General features: G+C 49.8%; 1 protein-coding gene across 2 annotated transcripts in view; it reads left to right on the forward strand.

Moving 5' to 3' along the window:
- The window catches only part of LOC310950790 (serine/threonine-protein kinase BRSK2-like), a gene marked incomplete at both ends in the record, with an annotated part of 149,547 nt that overhangs the window by 97,204 nt on the left and 31,315 nt on the right, over positions 1-21,028 (forward strand). For both annotated transcript variants that reach the window (XM_083918783.1, XM_083918784.1), the window contains 8 exons: positions 4,905-5,021; positions 9,482-9,515; positions 10,757-10,825; positions 15,507-15,653; positions 17,360-17,391; positions 18,705-18,869; positions 19,072-19,169; positions 19,744-19,894. In XM_083918783.1, the coding sequence (XP_083774909.1) occupies positions 4,905-5,021; positions 9,482-9,515; positions 10,757-10,825; positions 15,507-15,653; positions 17,360-17,391; positions 18,705-18,869; positions 19,072-19,169; positions 19,744-19,894 (813 nt within the window). The remainder of the gene's footprint in view (positions 1-4,904; positions 5,022-9,481; positions 9,516-10,756; positions 10,826-15,506; positions 15,654-17,359; positions 17,392-18,704; positions 18,870-19,071; positions 19,170-19,743; positions 19,895-21,028) is intronic.

Consider the following 21,028-nt stretch of genomic DNA (forward strand, 5'->3'; position numbering starts at 1 on the left):
GGGAAAGACGGACAGAGGGGAGACACATGCGGGGAAAGACAGACAGAGGGAGACACATGCAGGGGAGGTTGGACAGAGGGAGACACATGCAGGGAAAGACAGACAGAGGGAGACACATGCAGGGAACAACAGACAGAGGGAGACACATGCAGGGAAAGATGGACGAGGGAGACACATGCAGGGAAAGACAGACAGAGGGAGACACATGCAGGGAAAGACAGACAGAGGGAGACACATGCAGGGAAAGACGGACAGAGGGAGACACATGCAGGGAAAGACGGACAGAGGGAGACACATGCAGGGAACAACAGACAGAGGGAGACACATGCAGGGAAAGATGGACGAGGGAGACACATGCAGGGAAAGACAGACAGAGGGAGACACATGCAGGGAAAGACAGACAGAGGGAGACACATGTAGGGAAAGACAGACAGAGGGAGACACATGCAGGGAAAGACGGACAGAGGGAGACACATGCAGGGAAAGACGGACAGAGGGAGACACATGCAGGGAACGACATACAGAGGGAGACACATGCAGGGAAAGACGGACAGAGGGAGACACATGCAGGGAAAGACGGACAGAGGGAGACACATGCAGGGAAAGACGGACAGAGGGAGACACATGCAGGGAAAGACGGACGGAGGGAGACACATGCAGGGAAAGACATACAGAGGGAGACACATGCAGGGAAAGACGGACAGAGGGAGACACATGCAGGGAAAGACGGACAGAGGGAGACACATGCAGGGAAAGACGGACGGAGGGAGACACATGAAGGGAAAGACGGACAGAGGGAGACACATGCGAAGAAAGACGGACAGAGGGAGACACATGCAGGGAAAGACGGACAGAGGGAGACACATGCAGGGAAAGACAGACAGAGGGAGACACATGCAGGGAAAGACGGATAGAGGGAGACAAATGCAGGGGAAGACGGACAGAAGGAGACACATGCAGGGAAAGACAGACAGAGGGAGACAAATGCAGGGAAAGACATACAGAGGGAGACAAATGCAGGGAAAGACATACAGAGGGAGACACATGCAGGGAAAGACGGATAGAGGGAGACAAATGCAGGGGAAGACGGACAGAGGGAGACACATGCAGGGAAAGACGGACAGAAGGAGACACATGCAGGGAAAGACAGACAGAGGGAGACAAATGCAGGGAAAGACATACAGAGGGAGACACATGCAGGGAAAGACGGATAGAGGGAGACAAATGCAGGGGAAGACGGACAGAGGGAGACACATGCAGGGAAAGACGGACAGAAGGAGACACATGCAGGGAAAGACAGACAGAGGGAGACAAATGCAGGGAAAGACATACAGAGGGAGACACATGCAGGGAAAGACAGACAGAGGGAGACAAATGCAGGGAAAGACAGACAGAGGGAGACACATGCAGGGAAAGACAGACAGAGGGAGACACATGCAGGGAAAGACGGATAGAGGGAGACACATGCGGGGAAAGACGGACAGAGGGAGACACATGCAGGGAACAACAGACAGAGGGAGACACATGCAGGGAAAGACATACAGAGGAGACACATGCAGGGAAAGACGGACAGAGGGAGACACATGCAGGGAAAGACAGACAGAGGGAGACACATGCAGGGAAAGACAGACAGAGGGAGACACATGCAGGGAAAGACAGACAGAAGGAGACACATGCAGGGAAAGACGGACAGAGGAGACACATGCAGGGAAAGACGGACAGAGGGAGACACATGCAGGGAACAACAGACAGAGGGAGACACATGCAGGGAAAGACGGACAGAGGGAGACACATGCAGGGAAAGACGGACAGAGGAGACACATGCAGGGAAAGACGGACAGAGGAGACACATGCAGGGAAAGACGGACAGAGGGAGACACATGCAGGGAAAGACAGACAGAGGGAGACACATGCAGGGAAAGACGGACAGAGGGAGACACATGCAGGGAAAGACGGACAGAGGGAGACACATGCAGGGAAAGACGGACAGAGGGAGACACATGCAGGGAAAGACAGACAGAGGGAGACACATGCAGGGAAAGACGGACAGAGGGAGACACATGCAGGGAAAGACAGAAGGAGAGAGACACATGCAGGAAAGACAGACAGAGGGAGACACATGCAGGGAAAGACGGACAGAGGGAGACACATGCAGGGAAAGACGGACAGAGGGAGACACATGCAGGGAAAAAAGGACAGAGGGAGACACATGCAGGGAAAGACGGACAGAGGGAGACACATGCAGGGAAAGACGGACAGAGGGAGACACATGCAGGGAAAGACGGACAGAGGGAGACACATGCAGGGAACAACAGACAGAGGGAGACACATGCAGGGAAAGACGGACAGAGGGAGACACATGCAGGGAAAGACAGACAGAGGGAGACACATGCAGGGAAAGACGGACAGAGGAGACACATGCAGGGAAAGACGGACAGAGGGAGACACATGCAGGGAAAGACAGACAGAGGGAGACACATGCAGGGAAAGACGGACAGAGGGAGACACATGCAGGGAACAACAGACAGAGGGAGACACATGCAGGGAAAGACAGACAGAGGGAGACACATGCAGGGAAAGACAGACAGAGGGAGACACATGCGGGGAAAGACAGACAGAGGGGAGACACATGCAGGGAACAACAGACAGAGGGAGACACATGCAGGGAAAGACAGACAGAGGGAGACACATGCAGGGAAAGACAGACAGAGGGAGACACATGCAGGGAACAACAGACAGAGGGAGACACATGCAGGGAAAGACAGACAGAGGGAGACACATGCAGGGAAAGACAGACAGAGGGAGACACATGCAGGGAAAGACAGACAGAGGGGAGACACATGCAGGGAAAGACGGACAGAGGGAGACACATGCAGGGAAAGACAGACAGAGGGGAGACACATGCAGGGAAAGACGGACAGAGGGAGACACATGCAGGGAAAGACGGACAGAGGGAGACACATGCGGGGAAAGACGGACAGAGGGAGACACATGCGGGGAAAGACGGACAGAGGGAGACACATGCGGGGAAAGACAGACAGAGGGAGACACATGCAGGGAAAGACGGACAGAGGGAGACACATGCAGGGAAAGACGGAGAGAGGGAGACACATGCAGGGAAAGACGGACAGAGGGAGACACATGCAGGGAAAGACGGACAGAGGGAGACACATGCAGGGAAAGACGGACAGAGGGAGACACATGCAGGGAAAGACGGACAGAGGGAGACACATGCAGGGAAAGACGGACAGAGGGAGACACATGCAGGGAACGACAGACAGAGGGAGACACATGCAGGGAAAGACGGACAGAATTAGACACATGCAGGGAACGACGGACAGAGGGAGACACATGCAGGGAAAGACAGACAGAGGGAGACACATGCAGGGAAAGACGGACAGAATTAGACACATGCAGGGAAAGACGGACAGAGGGAGACACATGCGGGGAACAACGGACAGAGGGAGACACATGCAGGGAACAACAGACAGAGGGAGACACATGCAGGGAAAGACGGACAGAATTACACACATGCAGGGAACGACGGACAGGGGGAGACACATGCAGGGAAAGACAGACAGAGGGAGACACATGCAGGGAAAGACGGACAGAGGGAGACACATGCAGGGAAAGACAGACAGAGGGAGACACGTGCAGGGAACAACAGACAGAGGGAGACACATACAGGGAAAGACAGACAGAGGGAGACACATGCAGGGAAAGACGGACAGAGGGGAGACACATGCAGGGAAAGACGGACAGAGGGAGACACAAGCAGGGAAAGATGGACAGAGGGAGACACATGCAGGGGACAACAGACAGAGGAGAGACATGCAGGGAAAGACGGACAGAGGGAGACACATGCAGGGAAAGACGGACAGAGGGGAGACACATGCAGAGAAAGACGGACAGAGGGAGACACATGCAGAGAAAGACGGACAGAGGGAGACACATGCAGGGAAAGACGGACAGAGGGAGACACATGCAGGGAACAACAGACAGAGGAGACACATGCAGGGAAAGACGGACAGAGGGGAGACACATGCAGGGAAAGACGGACAGAGGGAGACACATGCAGGGAAAGACGGACAGAGGGAGACACATGCAGGGAAAGACGGACAGAGGGAGACACAAGCAGGGAAAGACGGACAGAGGGAGACACATGCAGGGGAAGACAGACAGAGGGAGACACATGCAGGGGAAGACAGACAGAGGGAGACACATGCAGAGAAAGACGGACAGAGGGAGACTCACACAAAAGGAAGAGAGGAGGGACTGACAGAAGCGACTCTTGACAGCCTGCCTTCTCTTCAGCCTCTTCCCTGATCAGCTGCAGCCGGGGGCGACTTCAGAGGCTCCATCTGCTCTCGGTGTCTTTTCACCAATGAGAGCGTCTTCAGTTCTGCGTGTCTAAGAGCAGCAGCACTTCAGAGAAGTCCTGCCTCTGGCTCCCGGCTTCAGACATCAAGTGTTTAGCTTTGAGGAACCAGAAGAGGGGGGACCAAGTAGATACACGGCCAGAGTCAAGCTCTTAATTCATTTCCTGCTCTCGTTTTGGGTTAAATGGTGGATTTGACTCGAACGCGATGCCTCTCCTCTGAAAAGCCTCTTCAGCTCCAGAACCGTTCCACGAGTGAAGAAGCTTCTCAGAGGAAAAGCGAAACTCCCTCAAGCAACCTAAAGCGAGTCCAGTTCCCTTTGACCTACCGCCTCTAGATCATGTGACCTGAGCGTCTGAGAGGCTTCACAGACAAGTGACGCTTTGCATTTGTTACATTTATGTCTGAGATCAAGGGTCCAAATACTTGGTCCGACCCAAAACAGACCCAAGCATGCATGCATGTATCTCCCAGTCGTGGAGTATCCCAGTGTAAGTCTGTGTTTCCTCTCCTGTCGTCCTGCAGCCACAGAGATTTGAAGCCTGAGAACTTGTTGTTAGACGAGAAGAACAACATCAGGATAGCAGACTTTGGCATGGCGTCTCTGCAGGTCGGGGACAGTCTGCTGGAGACCAGCTGTGGGTGAGTCACAACACAAGCACGTCACAGGTCCTCACATTCAAGTTTTCTCTCCTTAATCACCACAATTAAAGTGTAATTCTGGCACAAAATGGTCTTTTTCGGCACATACATTAAATAAGCTGGAGAGATGCTAACAGCCGGACGTGGCTAACACTGATTAGCTCGGTGCAGCACGGTGAAACGTCTTTTTTAACCACTAATGCTGCTGAAATTAACAGCAAACCTCTGCAGCAGCATGAGAAGAGTCCCTACACACACAACAAAGCACCAATGGGCTCCTTCCACTGTAATGGACTGTACTATGAGAGGAGCTGGTACAGGGGCCAGTAGGTAAGTCTTTAAAACACTCTTTTAATAAACTCTGGCTTCACTAACTACGCTGTTGCTGCTTTGTTTTCTGTACGGACTCTTCTCATTACACCAATAAAAACGGTCTCAGCGGCTTATGTGATGGATGTAAGCGCCGAAAAGTCCCTGGGATGATTTTGTACATGAATTACACTTTAAAGGCACATGCTGAGAGAATTGAGACAGTTGTAGGAGTTCCAGTATTTTGGGAGAGACTTGAACCTTTGTGTTTTGTGCACCTTATATATGGAGGCTAAAAGTCCTCGGGTTCGACTCCGACCTGCAGCCCTTTGCTTTGAGGTTTGCTGTTATTTTCAGCAGTATTAGTGGTTAAAAAAGACCTTTGAATGCCTTCATCGTACTGCCCTCTCCAGGCTTTCTACCTTAATAGTTGTAATGTGAAAAAAAACAGTCGCTCGTGCTAGTACATGTGCACACATGCTTTACGGAAGCCCACCTCTCTCAAACGGGCCGTGGACGGCAAGCGTGCCGCTCCTAGACGCGGTACGGTTGCACTCACACTGGTCAAAGGAACTAGACTTTAGCCGTGACACGTGCTGGGGCACGGCACGGAGGAACAGTGTGAGTGCGCCCTAAATCCACGTCCGTGTTTGATGTCAGGAACAGGATTTGTTGCATTAAATCAAAAGGAGATAAATTGAATAAAGAAAAAGGTACCAAGACGGGGAGCCGCATTATCATTCGTGAGTAGATTCTCACTCTCAGAGTCTTTTTGATCAAAATTGCAGCTTTGAAACAACCCGGCGGAGCCCAGCTTCGTGAAAACAGTGGAAACCTTTCAGCGCGAGGTCCTGGTTTGTTTGTGCTGCAGGCTTTTGAAAGCTCTGCAGGATCCCGGCTGGTCCGGCGTGTCCCGCTCACCACGGCTAACTCACTATCCGCAGGCCGACCAGCGCTTCACAGAGTCAGTCATGTGAAAGAGCTAAAGCTCGACTCCTCCGGCGCAGAAACGCTGCACAAAGGAAGAGAGAGAAGAAGAAGAACACGCAGTTACTGGCAAAATGTTCTGCCTGCAGTCACTCAATGAGTCTCTGTTGTGACTCAAACAGTGCAGGTGCTGGTTCACCTCCAATCATGCAGCACAGTGGAGGTTTTAATCGTTAATATCGTTATGTATGAAACAATCAGACCCAACAAGCTCCCACTTACTTATGTAACTCATTTTCTGACATGCATGAGGTAATTCCCTAAACTCCCTGAACCACATTGTGAGGTGGGCTCGTAGGCTGATCGGAGAGCCACAGTTGAACCCTGAACCCCTACACAGTGGCAGCTACAGAGGCTCGTCGGGTCAATCTTAGAGGATAGACCCCCCCCCCCACTACACAGCCAATTTCAGCCTCTGCCATCAGGCCGTAGCTACAAAATGGCCGCCTGCAAACTTAAAGATACAGGGTTTGTTCTCTCAGCTGTCATAATATTGAATAACACTTAGGCTTTTAGACTAAACACTCATTTATATAACTAATGACTGCACAGCCTTCTGAGATATAGATATACATATATACATATATATATATATATATATGTATATATATATATATTTCAGAGATTTAACCATGTCTCTATGTCTGGAGCTACATGCATGGACCATGATCGGCCCTTTTGTCCCCATAATTGAACAGGTTCTACTTTGGCTCATGCTACAGCTGTCCAACAATCGGCCCGGTAGTTTTCCTGTAATCCTGCTGACGGACAGACAAACAAACGAACCGAAGCAAAAACTTAACCGTCTTGGCGCAGAGAAATATAGTAAAAATACAGTTGAAATACTTTGTACTTAAAGCCCCGTCGTGTAGAGGAGCCCTGAGTTAAACTGATGTTTCAAGGCCTTTAATGGTGCATTGTACTAAATAAACCTGTGTTTGTGGGAATCTTAAGGTACCAACATCTCAGTTTTTCCATCATCCGGTCCCTGTGAAGCTCCTACTTTACCTACATGCCATAAAAACCCAAAATGCGTACTGTCTGTAATAAAAGAGGAGCTTGTTGGTAGTTTGAAAGCATCTGCTGATGCGACACAACATCAGACATCAGTGCAAAGAACGCATCTGTCAGGATCGTCTCCCATACGTCAGACTGTTTTTATGCATCATCTCTGATGGGTCCTCTAAACACTGCATCAGTAACAAGTCCTTATGAGTCTTCCACTTCAGATGACATTAATGGAATTCATTAAATGTCACTCGGGGACGACGGCGGAAGCAGGAAGGATGAGAATTTGCTGCGGTGTAATTAGATTGCAGTTAGTGTATTTTGACACGGCTGTGTTTGAGTAGTGCAGATCCGCTGGTTTGTACATACATTAGCATAATTAAATACGATGCAGGCGATGATGGAGTGTGTGTTTACTCTGGGAGCCGCGCTTCAATGACACAAGCTATCTGCTCCATTTGGTTTGATGAGGTTCCCTCTGCAGCGGCGCAGATTGTTTGGTTATTCAGAAGACGTACGGGCCACAGATCTGAGATTTCTTTGGGAAATCAGATACAGTAACTTTAGGACTGTAGGGTTGGGGTTAGAGGTAACGGTTAGCGTTGGGGTGAGGGTCAGTGCAATAACAGTCCCTAATCACAGGTTAGGCTTAGGGTTTGCGTTAGGGTTAGGGTTAGGGTGAGGGTGAGGGTTAGGGTTAGGGTTAGGGGTTAGTCTTCTTGGTTATTCAGAAGACATCCGGGCCACAGATCTGAGATTTCTTTGGGAAGTCAGATGCACTTGTTGACTTAAGGACAGTAGGGTTGGGGTTAGAGGTAACGATCAGCGTTAGGGTGAGGGTCAGTGCAATCGCAGTCTCTAATCACAGGTTAGGGTTAGGGGTTAGGGGTTAGAGTTAGGGGTTACGGTCAGGGTTAGGGTTAGGGATAGGGGGTTAGGGTTAGAGTTAGGGGTTAGGGTTAGGGTTAGAGTTAGGGGTTAGGGTTAGGGTTAGAGTTAGGGGTTAGAGTTAGGGTTAGGGGTTAGAGTTAGGGGTTAGGGTTAGAGTTAGGGGTTAGAGTTAGGGTTAGGGTGAGGGTTAGAGTTAGGGGTTAGGGGTTAGGGTTAGGGTCAGGGTTAGTCTTCTTAGTTATTCAGAAGACATCCGGGCCACAGATCTGAGATTTCTCTGGGAAATCAGATGCACTTGTTAACTTGAGGACTGTAGGATTGGGGTTAGAGGCAACGGTTAGCGTTGGGGTGAGGGTCAGTGCAATCGCAGTCCCTAAACACATGTTAGGGTTAGGGGTTAGGGTTGGGGTTAGTCTTCTTGGTTATACAGAAGACGTACGGGCCACAGATCTCAGATTTCTCTGGGAAATCAGATGCACCTGTTAACTTTATGACTGTAGGGTTAGGGTTAGGGTTAGGGGTTAGAGTTAGGGGTTAGGGTTAGGGGTTAGGGTTAGGGATAGGGGTTAGGGTTAGGGTTAAGGGTTAGGGATAGGGGTTAGGGTTAAGGGTTAGGGTTAGGGTTAAGGGTTAGGGTTAGGGGTTAGAGTTAGGGGTTAGGGTTAGGGATAGGGGTTAGGGTTAAGGGTTAGGGATAGGGGTTAGGGTTAAGGGTTAGGGGTTAGGGTTAGGGATAGGGGTTAGGGTTAAGGGTTAGGGTTAGGAGTTAGGGTTAGGGTTAGGGTTAGGAGTTAGGGTTAGGGTTAAGGGTTAGGGGTTAGGGTTAGTGTTCCCTCGGGATAAATAAAGCTTCTTGAATCTTGAATCTTGAATTGAATAACTTTAAAGATAAATGGAAACATTGGCGTGCGAGGACACTGATCCACAAATCCAAAGCAGTTCAGAATGAAAATGCAGAATGAAGAACATATGACTTTCCCCTCTTCTGTTGCTGGTCGCAGCGCTTTGGGTGCTGCCGTGTGTTACCCAACAGGATGAGGCATCATCACTCCACTCTGGATTGAGGTCATTTCATGTGATGTAATACTCACTTAGCAAACAAAGTGATAATCTACGTCAGACAATGAAAGTCTTATTTTTCTGCATGGATTTTTGGGGTAAAGTGCTTCGTGCCGTGCTGAGATTCACCTGCTCATCTCTCTGAGTGTGTGGTGTTGTGTAAAGCCTCTTTTTCCAGCATAACCGCCTCTTTGCCTCTTTTACAGATCTCCGCACTACGCCTGCCCAGAGGTTATCAGGGTAAGTGCTCCCTCTCTCTCTCCCTCTCTCTGTTTCTTTCATACAGTAAAACACTCTGCAGAATGGCTCTTACATCACTGCTCCGTCATCTCTGCATTCACTGCACTGCTCCTCCGGTCGTTGGCCCCTTTACCCCTCTGCGGGCTCGGGATACCTTTTATACTCACTTAAAAGATCCTTCTTATATTTCTTTGGCCATTTTGTTTGGAGGAGGCCTCGGGGAAGACCCAGGACCAGGTGGAGAGATTAGATCTCCACACTGGCCTGGGAACGCCTCAGGATCCCCCAGTTAGAGCTGGTTAATGTGGCCCGGGAAAGGGAAGTTTGGGGTCCCCTGCTAAAGCTGCTGCCCCCGAGACCCGACCCCGGATAAGCGGCTGAAGATGAGATGAGATGAGATTTCCTGTTTTGGACAACTGAGCAAACCAAAGATGTTTGTTTTATTCCTGACAGACATCTCATCTCATCTCATCTTCAGCCTCTTATCCGGGGTCGGGTCTCGGGGGCAGCAGCTTTAGCAGGGGACCCTGCTTCCCTTTCCCGGGCCACATTAACCAGCTCTAACTGGGGGATCCTGAGGCGTTCCCAGGCCAGTGTGGAGATCTAATCTCTCCACCTGGTCCTGGGTCTTCCCCGAGGCCTCCTCCCAGCTGGACGTGCCTGGAACACCTCCCTAGGGAGGCGCCCAGGGTTCATCCTTACCAGATGATCTTGAACCACCTCAACTGGCTCCTTTCAACACAAAGGAGCAGCGGCTCAACTCCGAGTTCCTCACGGATGCTGAACTTCTCCCCCTCTCTCTAAGGGAGACTCCAGACCCCCTCCTGAGGAAACACATTTCACACGCTTGTACATGCGATCTCGTTCTTTTGGTCATGACCCAGCTTTAATGACCAAAGGTGAGGGTAGGAACCAGGATGGACCGGTCCTGACAGACTATTTTTATAATTAAGTTTCTGTTTCTATGATTTTGGGGAAACACAGGAAATGATTTATTAACGTCCAGTAGACAAGAAAGGTTTGATACAACTTCAAACACTCAACCCCAAAATACCTCCGTCATGCAGTCAGCGTCACAAACGGCAGATGCTTTAAATGCAGGAATATCCGTATATGTGTGTTTCTCCATAAAGTGCAGCTCAGAGCCGAAGCTCAGAGTCGTTTACAGTTTGGAAAAGAGTCTTAGAGCGAATGAAGCGTTTGTGATGCGAGTCTGATTTCTGTGTCTCCGTCTGAACCAGGGGGAGAAGTACGACGGGAGGAAAGCAGACGCGTGGAGCTGCGGAGTCATCCTGTTTGCACTTTTAGTGGTGAGTGACTGAACGGCCGCACATAAACTACACTGTGCTTTTAAAAATGATGTTTGTTTTCCACAGGAAAGTCAGTCCTGACCACGGCTCAATACCGGAGCACTTAATGGTTTTATCATGAGGACGTCTTGATGTCGAGTGGCTGAATTAAAGGACTTTTATTCAAATGTTGGGCTGAGAATTGGGGCGACTGTGGCTCAGTTGGTAGAGCGAGTCGGCCAATGTCCGAAGGGTCTGCGGTCCGATCCCTGCCCTGTCCTACTTGTGTCATGGTCGTTGCTGTGTCCTTGGGCGAGACACTTCACCCACCTTGCCTCGTGTGAATGTGTCTGACTGCTGTATGTGTGAGGAGGTGGTTGGAGGCGCTGATTGGCTGCCACGCCTCCGTCAGTCTGCCCCAGGGCAGCTGTGACGACCGCGTAGTTTACCATTACCATGTGCGTCTGAGTGAATGAACCTGGACTCTGTAAAGCGCCTTGAGCACTGAGAATCAAAGCCATAATAATATATATATATATATATATATATATATGCAAATCCCCGTCAGTTCTGTGGTGATGTTGTCATGTTATGCATCGTCTGTGGTTCGGCTCCAGGACTTCATCGCTACAGTCTGAAGCTCCTGAACTTACAGATGTTTTATAAATGTATGGTATTGGGAATTGAAAGGAGCCAGTTGAGGTGGTTCAGGATCATCTGGTAAGGATGAACCCTGGGCGCCTCCCTAGGGAGCGGTTCCAGGCACGTCCAGCTGGGAGGAGGCCTCGGGGAAGACCCAGGACCAGGTGGAGAGATTAGATCTCCACACTGGCCTGGGAACGCCTCAGGATCCCCCAGTTAGAGCTGGTTAATGTGGCCCGGGAAAGGGAAGTTTGGGGTCCCCTGCTGGAGCTGCTGCCCCCGAGACCCGACCCCGAATAAGAGGCTGAAGATGAGATGGGAATAGTATAATCTGGTTGACATTCAGGCACGACAAATAGTTTGTCATCTTTGTGAGAACACGTCACGTGGTGTGTCTCGCTGTACCGTAGCTGCTGTTGCCGCTGCTCATCATTGATCATGTTTGCCACCATCTGTCTGCACGGGTTGGAGAGAAAGAGAGACAAAGACACAAAGACAGACAGAGAGAGACTTCCAGAGATGCAATCAACCACAAAAGTAACAGTAACTATAATAATATATGGCAGTTAATACAGCACAATATGAGAAATGAGGCGGGGTCAAAGTCTGACAAGATGGCGGCTCCCGTAGGTGAGGACGATCGGATCAAGTTGAGAGAACGGAGCTCACCTGAGAGGCTACGTCTGTTTTTTTAACATCGTGTGGTTGTTTCAAACGTGCTGTCACAGAAAAACCCGGTTCCCCCTCCTGGTGTGATGCAGCGCCGCAGGAGGGAGAGAGGGAGACGTTGATTAAGTTTGCTCCTGAGGCAAATATATTTACGCTGAGTTTAAAGTGTTTGTTTGTGACGCGAGTTGTTCCCAGGTGACGGGAAAGGTCACTGAAATGTTTCAACACGGATAAACTCCCTGACATCAGCCCGTGTGCCGGGGACTAAAGGTGAGCGTCCGCGTCCAGCTTTGACGGGAGCCGAGCGTGCGTGCGTGTGTGTGTGTGTGTGTGTGTGTGTGTGTGTGTGTGTGTGTGTGTGTGTGTCTCATTAATACTGAAGGTCACTCCGTCCACTGTCTGCGCGTCTGCAGGAGGAAGGCGCGGGTGCTGTGGTGTGATGAAAGGTGTGGCTGGAGGCCGCCGTGCCTCTTCTTGTAGCTGCGCTGTTGTTGCACCAGGTGGGGCTGAATTAAAGATGTGCTGCTGGAAACACACTGTGCACCCATGAAATATTAAAAATTATATTATAAATGAAACGAGTGCAGAAACATAAACGCTGCACCGCTCCAACAAACACACTTTTATCTGCTGAGTCGCCACAAAACAGTGTGTGTCTGCCACAGACTCACAGAGTAACACTTACGATGTCCGCGGGGCCGAGCAGCATGTTCTTCCCAAACATGTGCTCAGTTATATGTTTATTATTTATATGACACGGTGGTGTGGTGGTCAGCACTGTCACCTCACAGCAAGAGGGTTCCTGGTTTGAACCCCGGCTGGGGCCCTTCTGTGTGGAGTTTGCATGTTGTCCCCGTGTCTGCGTGGGTTTTCTCCGGGTTCTCCGGTTTCCTCCCACAGTCCAAAGACGTGCAGGTGTTGGGTTCATTGATGACTCTAAATCACCCGTAGGTGTGAATGGTTGTCTGTCTCTGTTCGTCTCTATGTGTCCTGTGATAGACTGGCGTCCTGTCCAGGGTGGACCCCGCCTCACGCCCGATGTCAGCTGGGATCGGCTCCAGCCCCCCACGACCCCGACAGGGACAAGAGGCTGAAGATGAATGAATGTTTATTTGCCCCAGCGCGAGCGTAGTCTAACCCTCTGTAGTCAGCAGCAGCTCCAGACTCATCCTGTACAAGATGAGCCGCAGACACGGAGAACAGGACGCAGAGTCGGGTCTGTACGCTGCAGAGAAACCATGTGACATCCCCCTTTAACGTGATTGAATGACTCAGTGCCGTGCAGCGAGTGAATCAGACGCATGGAACTAATAAAACCGCCTTTCTTCGTCCTAATGCGACAGTGACTGAATGACTGTTTGGGCCCGATGTGCACGCACGCTTGTTCCTGTCTTGATTAAGACGGAGCACGTAACACAGTCGTCATGGGAAGATGAATCTCTCCACTTGTGTTGTGTTCGTTCCCCCCGCGCAGCGTCAGCGGCCATCTGGCTGCGTCCTGCTCCTCTTTCAGTGAGGAGGACACGAGATCTGTCATCGTGTCACTGAGCGTGCGCCCCGGCTGCTCCATCGACTCTGACTCCCATCACTGATATTTCTCACTGACCGCTCTTCCAGCCGTCCTCTTTGCACCTGACAGGAGGGATGTAGCATCATGGAGGGGCGGTTCGATGCTGCTGCTGTGTTGCACTGGGTCTGTCCCACGTTCCTGTCTGTTAAAGGGAAGGTTTTCAACGCCACCGTACTCTACGGGGGAATTGTTGGGTCTATCTCATCTCATCTTCAGCCTCTTATCCGGGGTCGGGTCTCAGGGGCAGCAGCTCCAGCAGGGGACCCCAAACTTCCCTTTCCCGGTCCACATTAACCAGCTCTAACTGGGGGATCCTGAGGCGTTCTGAGGCCGATCGCGGTTCGATCCCCACCTCCCCCGGTCCACATGTTGAAGTGTCCTCCAAGACCCAGGTTGAATTACTTGAAGTGCTTATTTACTGTCTTTTTATTGTAAGTCGTCGTGCTAACTTTAGCCAACTATGTTTGTGAACTTTCTCACATGTTTTTTGTCCGTTTGTCTTGTTCTTGGGACAATTTTGCCGACCGGGTCTCCGTCTGGACGCAACAATGCATGTCGAAGTGTCCTTGGGCAAGACACTGAACCCTGAATTGCTCCCTGTGCTGCTCATGGGTGTGTAAATGTGGTGTGAATGGTCAGATTAGATGGTCTGTAGATGTCCACTGCCATCAGTGTGAATGTGACAAACACTGTGAAAGCGCCTGAGTCGCCAGAAGACTAGAAAGGTGCTTTATAAGCACAAGTGCATTTATGAAGATTGAAGGTGATTAAAAAAACACAGGAATAGAATGAGTTGGTTGCCAGTCAAGTCACGCATCGCCTACAAGATCCTCCTGCTCACCTACAGACCTCTCCATGGACTCTCACCACAACATCTCACAGATCTCCTCCCCCCCTACACTCAGTCACGCTCCCTGCGGTCCTCTGATAGGACCTGCTGCCCCCCCAGTCCCCCCCTGCACCAGGTTGTGGACTTTTGGGGACAGGACTTTCTCTGTCAACACTCCCATACTCTGGAACAGCCGACCCCTCCATGTCCGCTCTGCCCCGTCCCTGCCAGTGTTCAGAAAGCACCTCAAAACATTTATTTTCACCAAGTCCTTTGAACGCTAACCCCAACGAATTGTTAAGCGACCTTGGGTACAATGAAAGGTGCTATATGAGTCCAAGTTATTATTATTATTAAATCTGGAGTTTTTGTGCTGCACACTCATTTATACCAAACAGATCTGCAGCTTTGAAACCATGACGACAAACTGCTCCACTCCTGAATGTAATTGTTTCTAACGCTGTTTTGTTGTTAAATGATTATTTATTCTGTGTAATTGTCTTACTATCATTGAAAATGAGGCCCTGCCCTCGATTACTCCCCCAGATTAAATTAATGTTGAATGAAAGAGAAACGATCTCGTTGGGGCCGTTTGTGAGAACGCAAATGTCCGAATCAGTCGGCCCGGACATCGAACGCTCTGCACCCTGCCAGCTCTGCGGTACAGAGACAGTACAACCGCCCAGTCTCCTATTATCTTCTCATCATCTGATCTGAATGTTTATTTATTGATTCTGTATAGTGTGTGTGTTAACGTTTAGAGACTGCAGGATTATGAGACGTCCAGTCAGTCAGTGCGTTAACATGCACGCCCTTTGACCTCTAACCCCCCCCCATTGTTAAGCGACCTTGGGTACCATGAAAGGCGCTTTATAAGTCCAAGTTATTATTGTACTCTCTCTCTCTCTCTCTCTCTCTCTCTTGTACTAAATCATGAACATAATTAAAGCGTCAGCACACATAAAGGCCGTCCTGCTCTCCTCTTCCTCCAGGGCGCTCTGCCTTTCGACGACGACAACCTGAGGAATCTTCTGGAGAAGGTGAAGCTGGGAGTCTTCCACATGCCTCACTTCATCCCTCCGGACTGTCAGAACCTGCTGCGCGGCATGATCGAGGTGGACGCCGGCAAGAGGCTCACGGTAAGTGAACGCTCCGGCTCCGGCTCTGGCTGCAGGACGAGAGGGAGAGGAGGTTCGAGTCTTCCATCGGCAGTCTCTCAGGCTCACTTTGCATTTTGACAGGCTGCGCTGCTGCTCGAGGGGCCGCTCGGGCTAAATTTAGCAGAACTGCAGCAGGACTGGCCCTGCAGCTGCGGCGCTCTGCATCCTAATCCTTTCATCTCAGGCTAAACATTTGTTTTAGCCGAGAATAGAAACGTTACAAAAATAACAGAGGCTGGATTTAGATCGTGTGCTTTCTCTGGGGTTTTGTCCGTTATTTGAACTTTGAGCAGAAGCAGCAGCTGCGGCGTCTTGTTTTTGACTGAAATCAGAGATATTAACTCACGTTTGAGCTCAGACGCAGCAGCTCCTCGGTTTCACAGAGAGAGACTTTGACTTTGGCTTCAATCTTAGGGCGCCCTCCCACTGTTCGTCCGTTCCGTGCCCCGTGCTTTAGGGTCCTTGTCCCCCCCTCCAGGCCCGTTTGTACTCACACTACCTGGGCCTCGGAGAATGCTTCTTGCTGTCCATACGTCATCACGCCGTAACACGTCACACGCATTGATGACGTCATGGCGATGCGTGGCTTTGTTTCCAGATCTTTCCGTAGACCTCAGAGTTTTTGTGCGTCTTGTCGACTGTTTTTGAATCTTTTCATCGACCAAATCTGCAGTAAACACTCCACCTCCGCATCACACCAACGTGAACCTTTCACCGCCATTGTTTCAAATGTCCGCGCATGGTCCCTCCTTCTTTTCTCTACGTCCCAACAGGCGCACAGGAAATGACCTCAGAACCGTCGTAGGCCTCGTGCTCGTACACGTGCGCACGCTCGTGCTCGTACATGTGCAAACGTGCTTTACTAAAGCCCACCTCTCTCAGACGGGCCGTGGACGGCAAGCGTGCCGCTCCAAGACGCGGTACAGTTGCACTCACACTGGTCAAAGGAACCAGACTTTAGGCGTGAAACGTGTTTGGCCACGGGACAGATGGACAGTGTGCGTGCGCCCTTATTGCTAATCAGACTTCAGATAGACGTCTATATCCATCAGAGTAACGTAGCTCTTAGTTCTGTTCGCCCGGAGACGAGGTGGCTGACTCTTTAGGTTTAAAAGAGTCAAAAACGTCTGCAATAAGATCATTTAAAAGATTATAATCTAGACTAACCTGACACCAAAGACCAGTGTGAAGCATGTGAAACCAGCTCCAGAGGGTTTCCTGAAAAAACAACTTAAAGGGCCAATCAGCAGCGACTCCACATGATGTGAACATAAGGCCGAGCGAGGATATCATTCATCCAGATCACATGACGCACAATTACGTCATGTAAACTGATAATAACAAGTAATATTAGTATAAGTTCTTAGTGTTTTTTTATTGATTATTTATTAAATTCACACAGGCGTATAAAGAAAAATGCGTTAACATGTGGTTATGTCATATTAACTGTTTATTAAATAACCTGACAACGTGCTATATAATGATACATATATACAGTATATATATATATATATATATATATATATATATGTATCCCAGTCTGAGGACGTTTTGCAGACTCATGTTTATGCAGATTAAACTGTGACATCACATCCTGTGGAACCACATCAAAGGAAAACACTTTGTTTGTTTCAGGTTTAGATAAATGAGCCATTCATGTGTGTTCCTTCTCTTTCCTGTTACAGTTGGAGCAGATCCAGAAGCACACGTGGTACCTGTGAGTATACCCGCCTGTGTCCGTGTGCACGTCCTCATTAACAGAACTGACACAAAGCAAAGTGCAGCAGCAGCAGCAGCAGCGGGTAATGCATCGTAATAACGCCAATAATAACATAAAGCAGTCATCACAGGCCGCTGCTGAAAGCTCTCAGAGCAGCAGCAGCATTAGTCCTGAGGGTGAGAGCTGTGTTTGGGACAGAGCTGAGACATCAGGAGTCTCCGTCAGCCCTTAATGCACCTCTGATCTCTAATGGATTCACTGTTTCAGGGCTTCAAACAGCAAAAGGTGGAGGCTCAAGCAAAACATCAGCCTTCTGTTAAAGAGTGTGTATCACTGACGGGCATGATAACAACACCGTACACATGAAAGAAGCGTGACGGGTTCGTCTGAAGCTCCTTATGTGGAGGTAAACTGGAAGTGGTTGGTGACGGGCAGACGTGTGCGCACGACTACGGTCAGAACGAGTCCAAACACTGATAAAAGTGATGCTTTGGATCATGCACTGTCATCTGTTCCAGCTAAATTTATTAGTGTTTCTTTTAGTTTTATCCACAGTAAGTAGGGATGTCCGATATCATCGGCCGATATTGAGTTAAAAATGTAACATCGGGAATTATCGGTATCAGGTTTTTACATCCGATGTTTTTTCTGTAGGCTTCAACATTTCCTAGTCTGCATGAATGCAACATGGGACGTTTACAGGCGCGTGCTTGATGACGTATAACAACAACAACACGCTTGACTCGTAGGTTGCACGCATGTGGCTAACAAGCTTCAGATTAAATACAGTGAATTGTTCAGTAATTCACAAGAAAACAGTAGATTAGAGAAAAAGAAGATCATCTTTTCTGCTTCGGCCTCAGATTTAATCACAAAGAGTTTATGAACTTCAAAAGGAAGCAGGAGTGATGTGTGTCTTTCTGTGTATGATCTGATTATTTGTTTCTAGGTGGTGGTTATTTAGAGTATCATCAGATTAGGATTACAGGAGTAACAGGATTTTTATTCATATCCAGTCTTACACAGAGGGAGAAGGCGTTCAACCTCAGAGGAGATAAAATCTTATATATATATATTTATTTGATCCATGCATGTGCTTTGTTCTTCATGATACAACTTATTTCATCATGTCATATAAAAACATTACATTAGCATCGTGTTTGAATCCACTACCATTATTATGAAATAAGGAAACAAAAGGAAGTAGGTGAAACGAGTCTGAGTGTTTGTCTCTGCAGGAACTGAGTTGACGTGAAGCCTCGATGGCGTGTTTCTTTTCTCTCCGCTCAGCTGCGTGTGTTGTGTTGCAGAGCTGGAAAGAACGAGCCGGAGCCGGAGCAGCCCGTGCCCAGGAAGGTCGCCATCAGGACCCTGGCTGCGACCGAGGAGATCGACCCCGACGTCCTGGAGAGCATGCACTCTCTGGGCTGCTTCAGAGACAAGGAGAAACTGACCAAAGACCTGCTGTCTGAGGAGTGAGTGAGGAGACGATGAAACCACAGAGGAAGCACATTAAAGGAGGGGGTGGGGGGTCGGGGGGGGTCTGAGGGGGGCAGAGGAAATATACGAGGCGGCAGAGAAATTGTCAGTTTGATGAATTCTTCTGTTTAATATGTCCTGTGATGATGGAGCATCGTACCGTCCCGAGGAACTCTCTGACTGTCGTCTCTCTTTCAGAGAAAACCAGGAGAAGATGATCTACTTCCTGCTGCTGGACCGCAAGGAGCGCTACCCGAGCCACGAGGACCAGAACCTGCCGCCACGCACTGAGATCGGTAAGCCAGTCCAGCTGAAGTACAGCCACAGACGGAGACACAGTTATTTTCAAGCCCCCATCACAGCGTCCTCCTGTTTGATCCAATCAGGAAGCTCGGTCAGCGTCAGTTCTCTGAGTGTCCACTAGGGGCAGGTTTCATAACAGAGCAGTTTCTCATTGAGCCCCATGTTAAACAGGCCGTTTACACAGCATCATTAAACCTGTTTAAGGACAAAAGAACATTCTAGTCTGTGTGTTTAGCTCAGATCCCCCTCAACACTGAGGGGGAGGGGCTAGTTTTTATGTTATTGGAGGTTAAAGTGTATGAATAATTAGGGGCGTGGTCTCTTGAGTGACAGCTAGCCTCTGGCCCTCACTTCTCCTTGGAGGTAAACGTCAGCCAGATGGACGTACGCCCCTCCCCCCAACGTCACATACATGCCCTTTTTTGGTCAGAGGAAAGGAGGCGGAGTCAACCCTGGGTACCGTCATCGCCACACATAACTCATACACCACGTACATGAATGTAATAAATCACTTCTGTCTTTGTGTTACGCCGTCATTGACCTTTGACCCTTGCCCTTGCTCAGCAGACCCGCCCAGGAAGCGGGTGGACTCGCCGATGCTGAGCCGCCACGGGAAGCGGAGACCGGAGAGGAAGTCTATGGAGGTGCTGTGCGTCACGGAGGGAGGCTCCCCCGTACCGGTGCGACGAGCCATCGACATGGCGACGCACGGTCAGAGGTAAGAGACGGAGAGGTGTGCACGTGCGCTCACGAGCATGGACGAACACACGGGTCGGTTGGAGAAGTTTGCTGTTGTTCAAAGTGTTCTTGATGATCGGTCGTTATCAGTTGTGATAATTAATGTATTTAATCTCAGTTCAGTGGAATAAAGGGAGGAGGTTCGGCTCGGCAGCACTTCATCAAAACGCCACGGCTCCTTTTTCAATTGGGTGTCACACGCGGCGCCCGTTTGCCCTCAGCACGACCTTGGCGCTGAGCTCCGTCAGCTTCACTGTGAGGTCCCTCCGCAGTCGTAAATCCTCTCCTCCTTCACAGAACTGCGCTTAAATACATGACGCATCATCCTCTCTGTCGGTTCAAGATGTGCCGTTCATATCGAACACGACCTGACGTGACCTCCTGTTCACTGCTGTTCGCTGTGGAAAGCAACTGTTTAGACGCATGAACAGGACTCCCAGGGGTGTGTGTGTGCGTGTGTGTGTGTGTGTGTGTGTGTGTGTGTGTGTGTGTGTGTGTGTCTGTGTGTGTGTAGTGTGTGCATGGAGCATGCCGTCAGAGAGGACGGGAAGCATCCCGGTTTAAGGAGATGTAAGCCTGACATGTGTTTGGCACGTTGGTGCTTCAAGTGACGTGATGTTTGGTTTGTTGGCGCGGACAAACAGGAAGTCCTGATGTTTGCCTCAAAGATGGCCTCACACTAAAGTACCGTATTCTCCGCACTATGAGGCGCATAGAACAGACGCTACAGTCGAGGCTGGGGTTACGTTCTGCATCCATTAGATGCAGCTACTCTAAAGGGAACGTCAACACAACAGTCAGGGGAGGTCGTCTTGTTGCTTCCTCCACTTCGGCACCATTGATTGGTTCATGTTCAACTCTCTGGCTGCTGCTCTATTCCCGTGTTCTACTGCGTGACTAATGGCCTTGAGTGTAAACTCTGCGTCGTAAGCGTGTCTCTTAACAGGAGCCATTTTGGGCTCTTTACACAAACACACACATGGAAATGAAACGGCACGCTTCACACAGTCGTATATCTCAACATGCACCGCGCGTTACTTCTTCTACGGGGGAAAATGGAGTCGGCGGCTGCTCAGTGTAGTTGGAGACCTGTTGTGGCTCAATATTGGTCCAT

The sequence above is a fragment of the Echiichthys vipera genome (genome assembly GCF_963691815.1).
Source record: "Echiichthys vipera genome assembly, chromosome: 1".
Lineage (NCBI taxonomy): Eukaryota > Metazoa > Chordata > Actinopteri > Perciformes > Trachinidae > Echiichthys > Echiichthys vipera.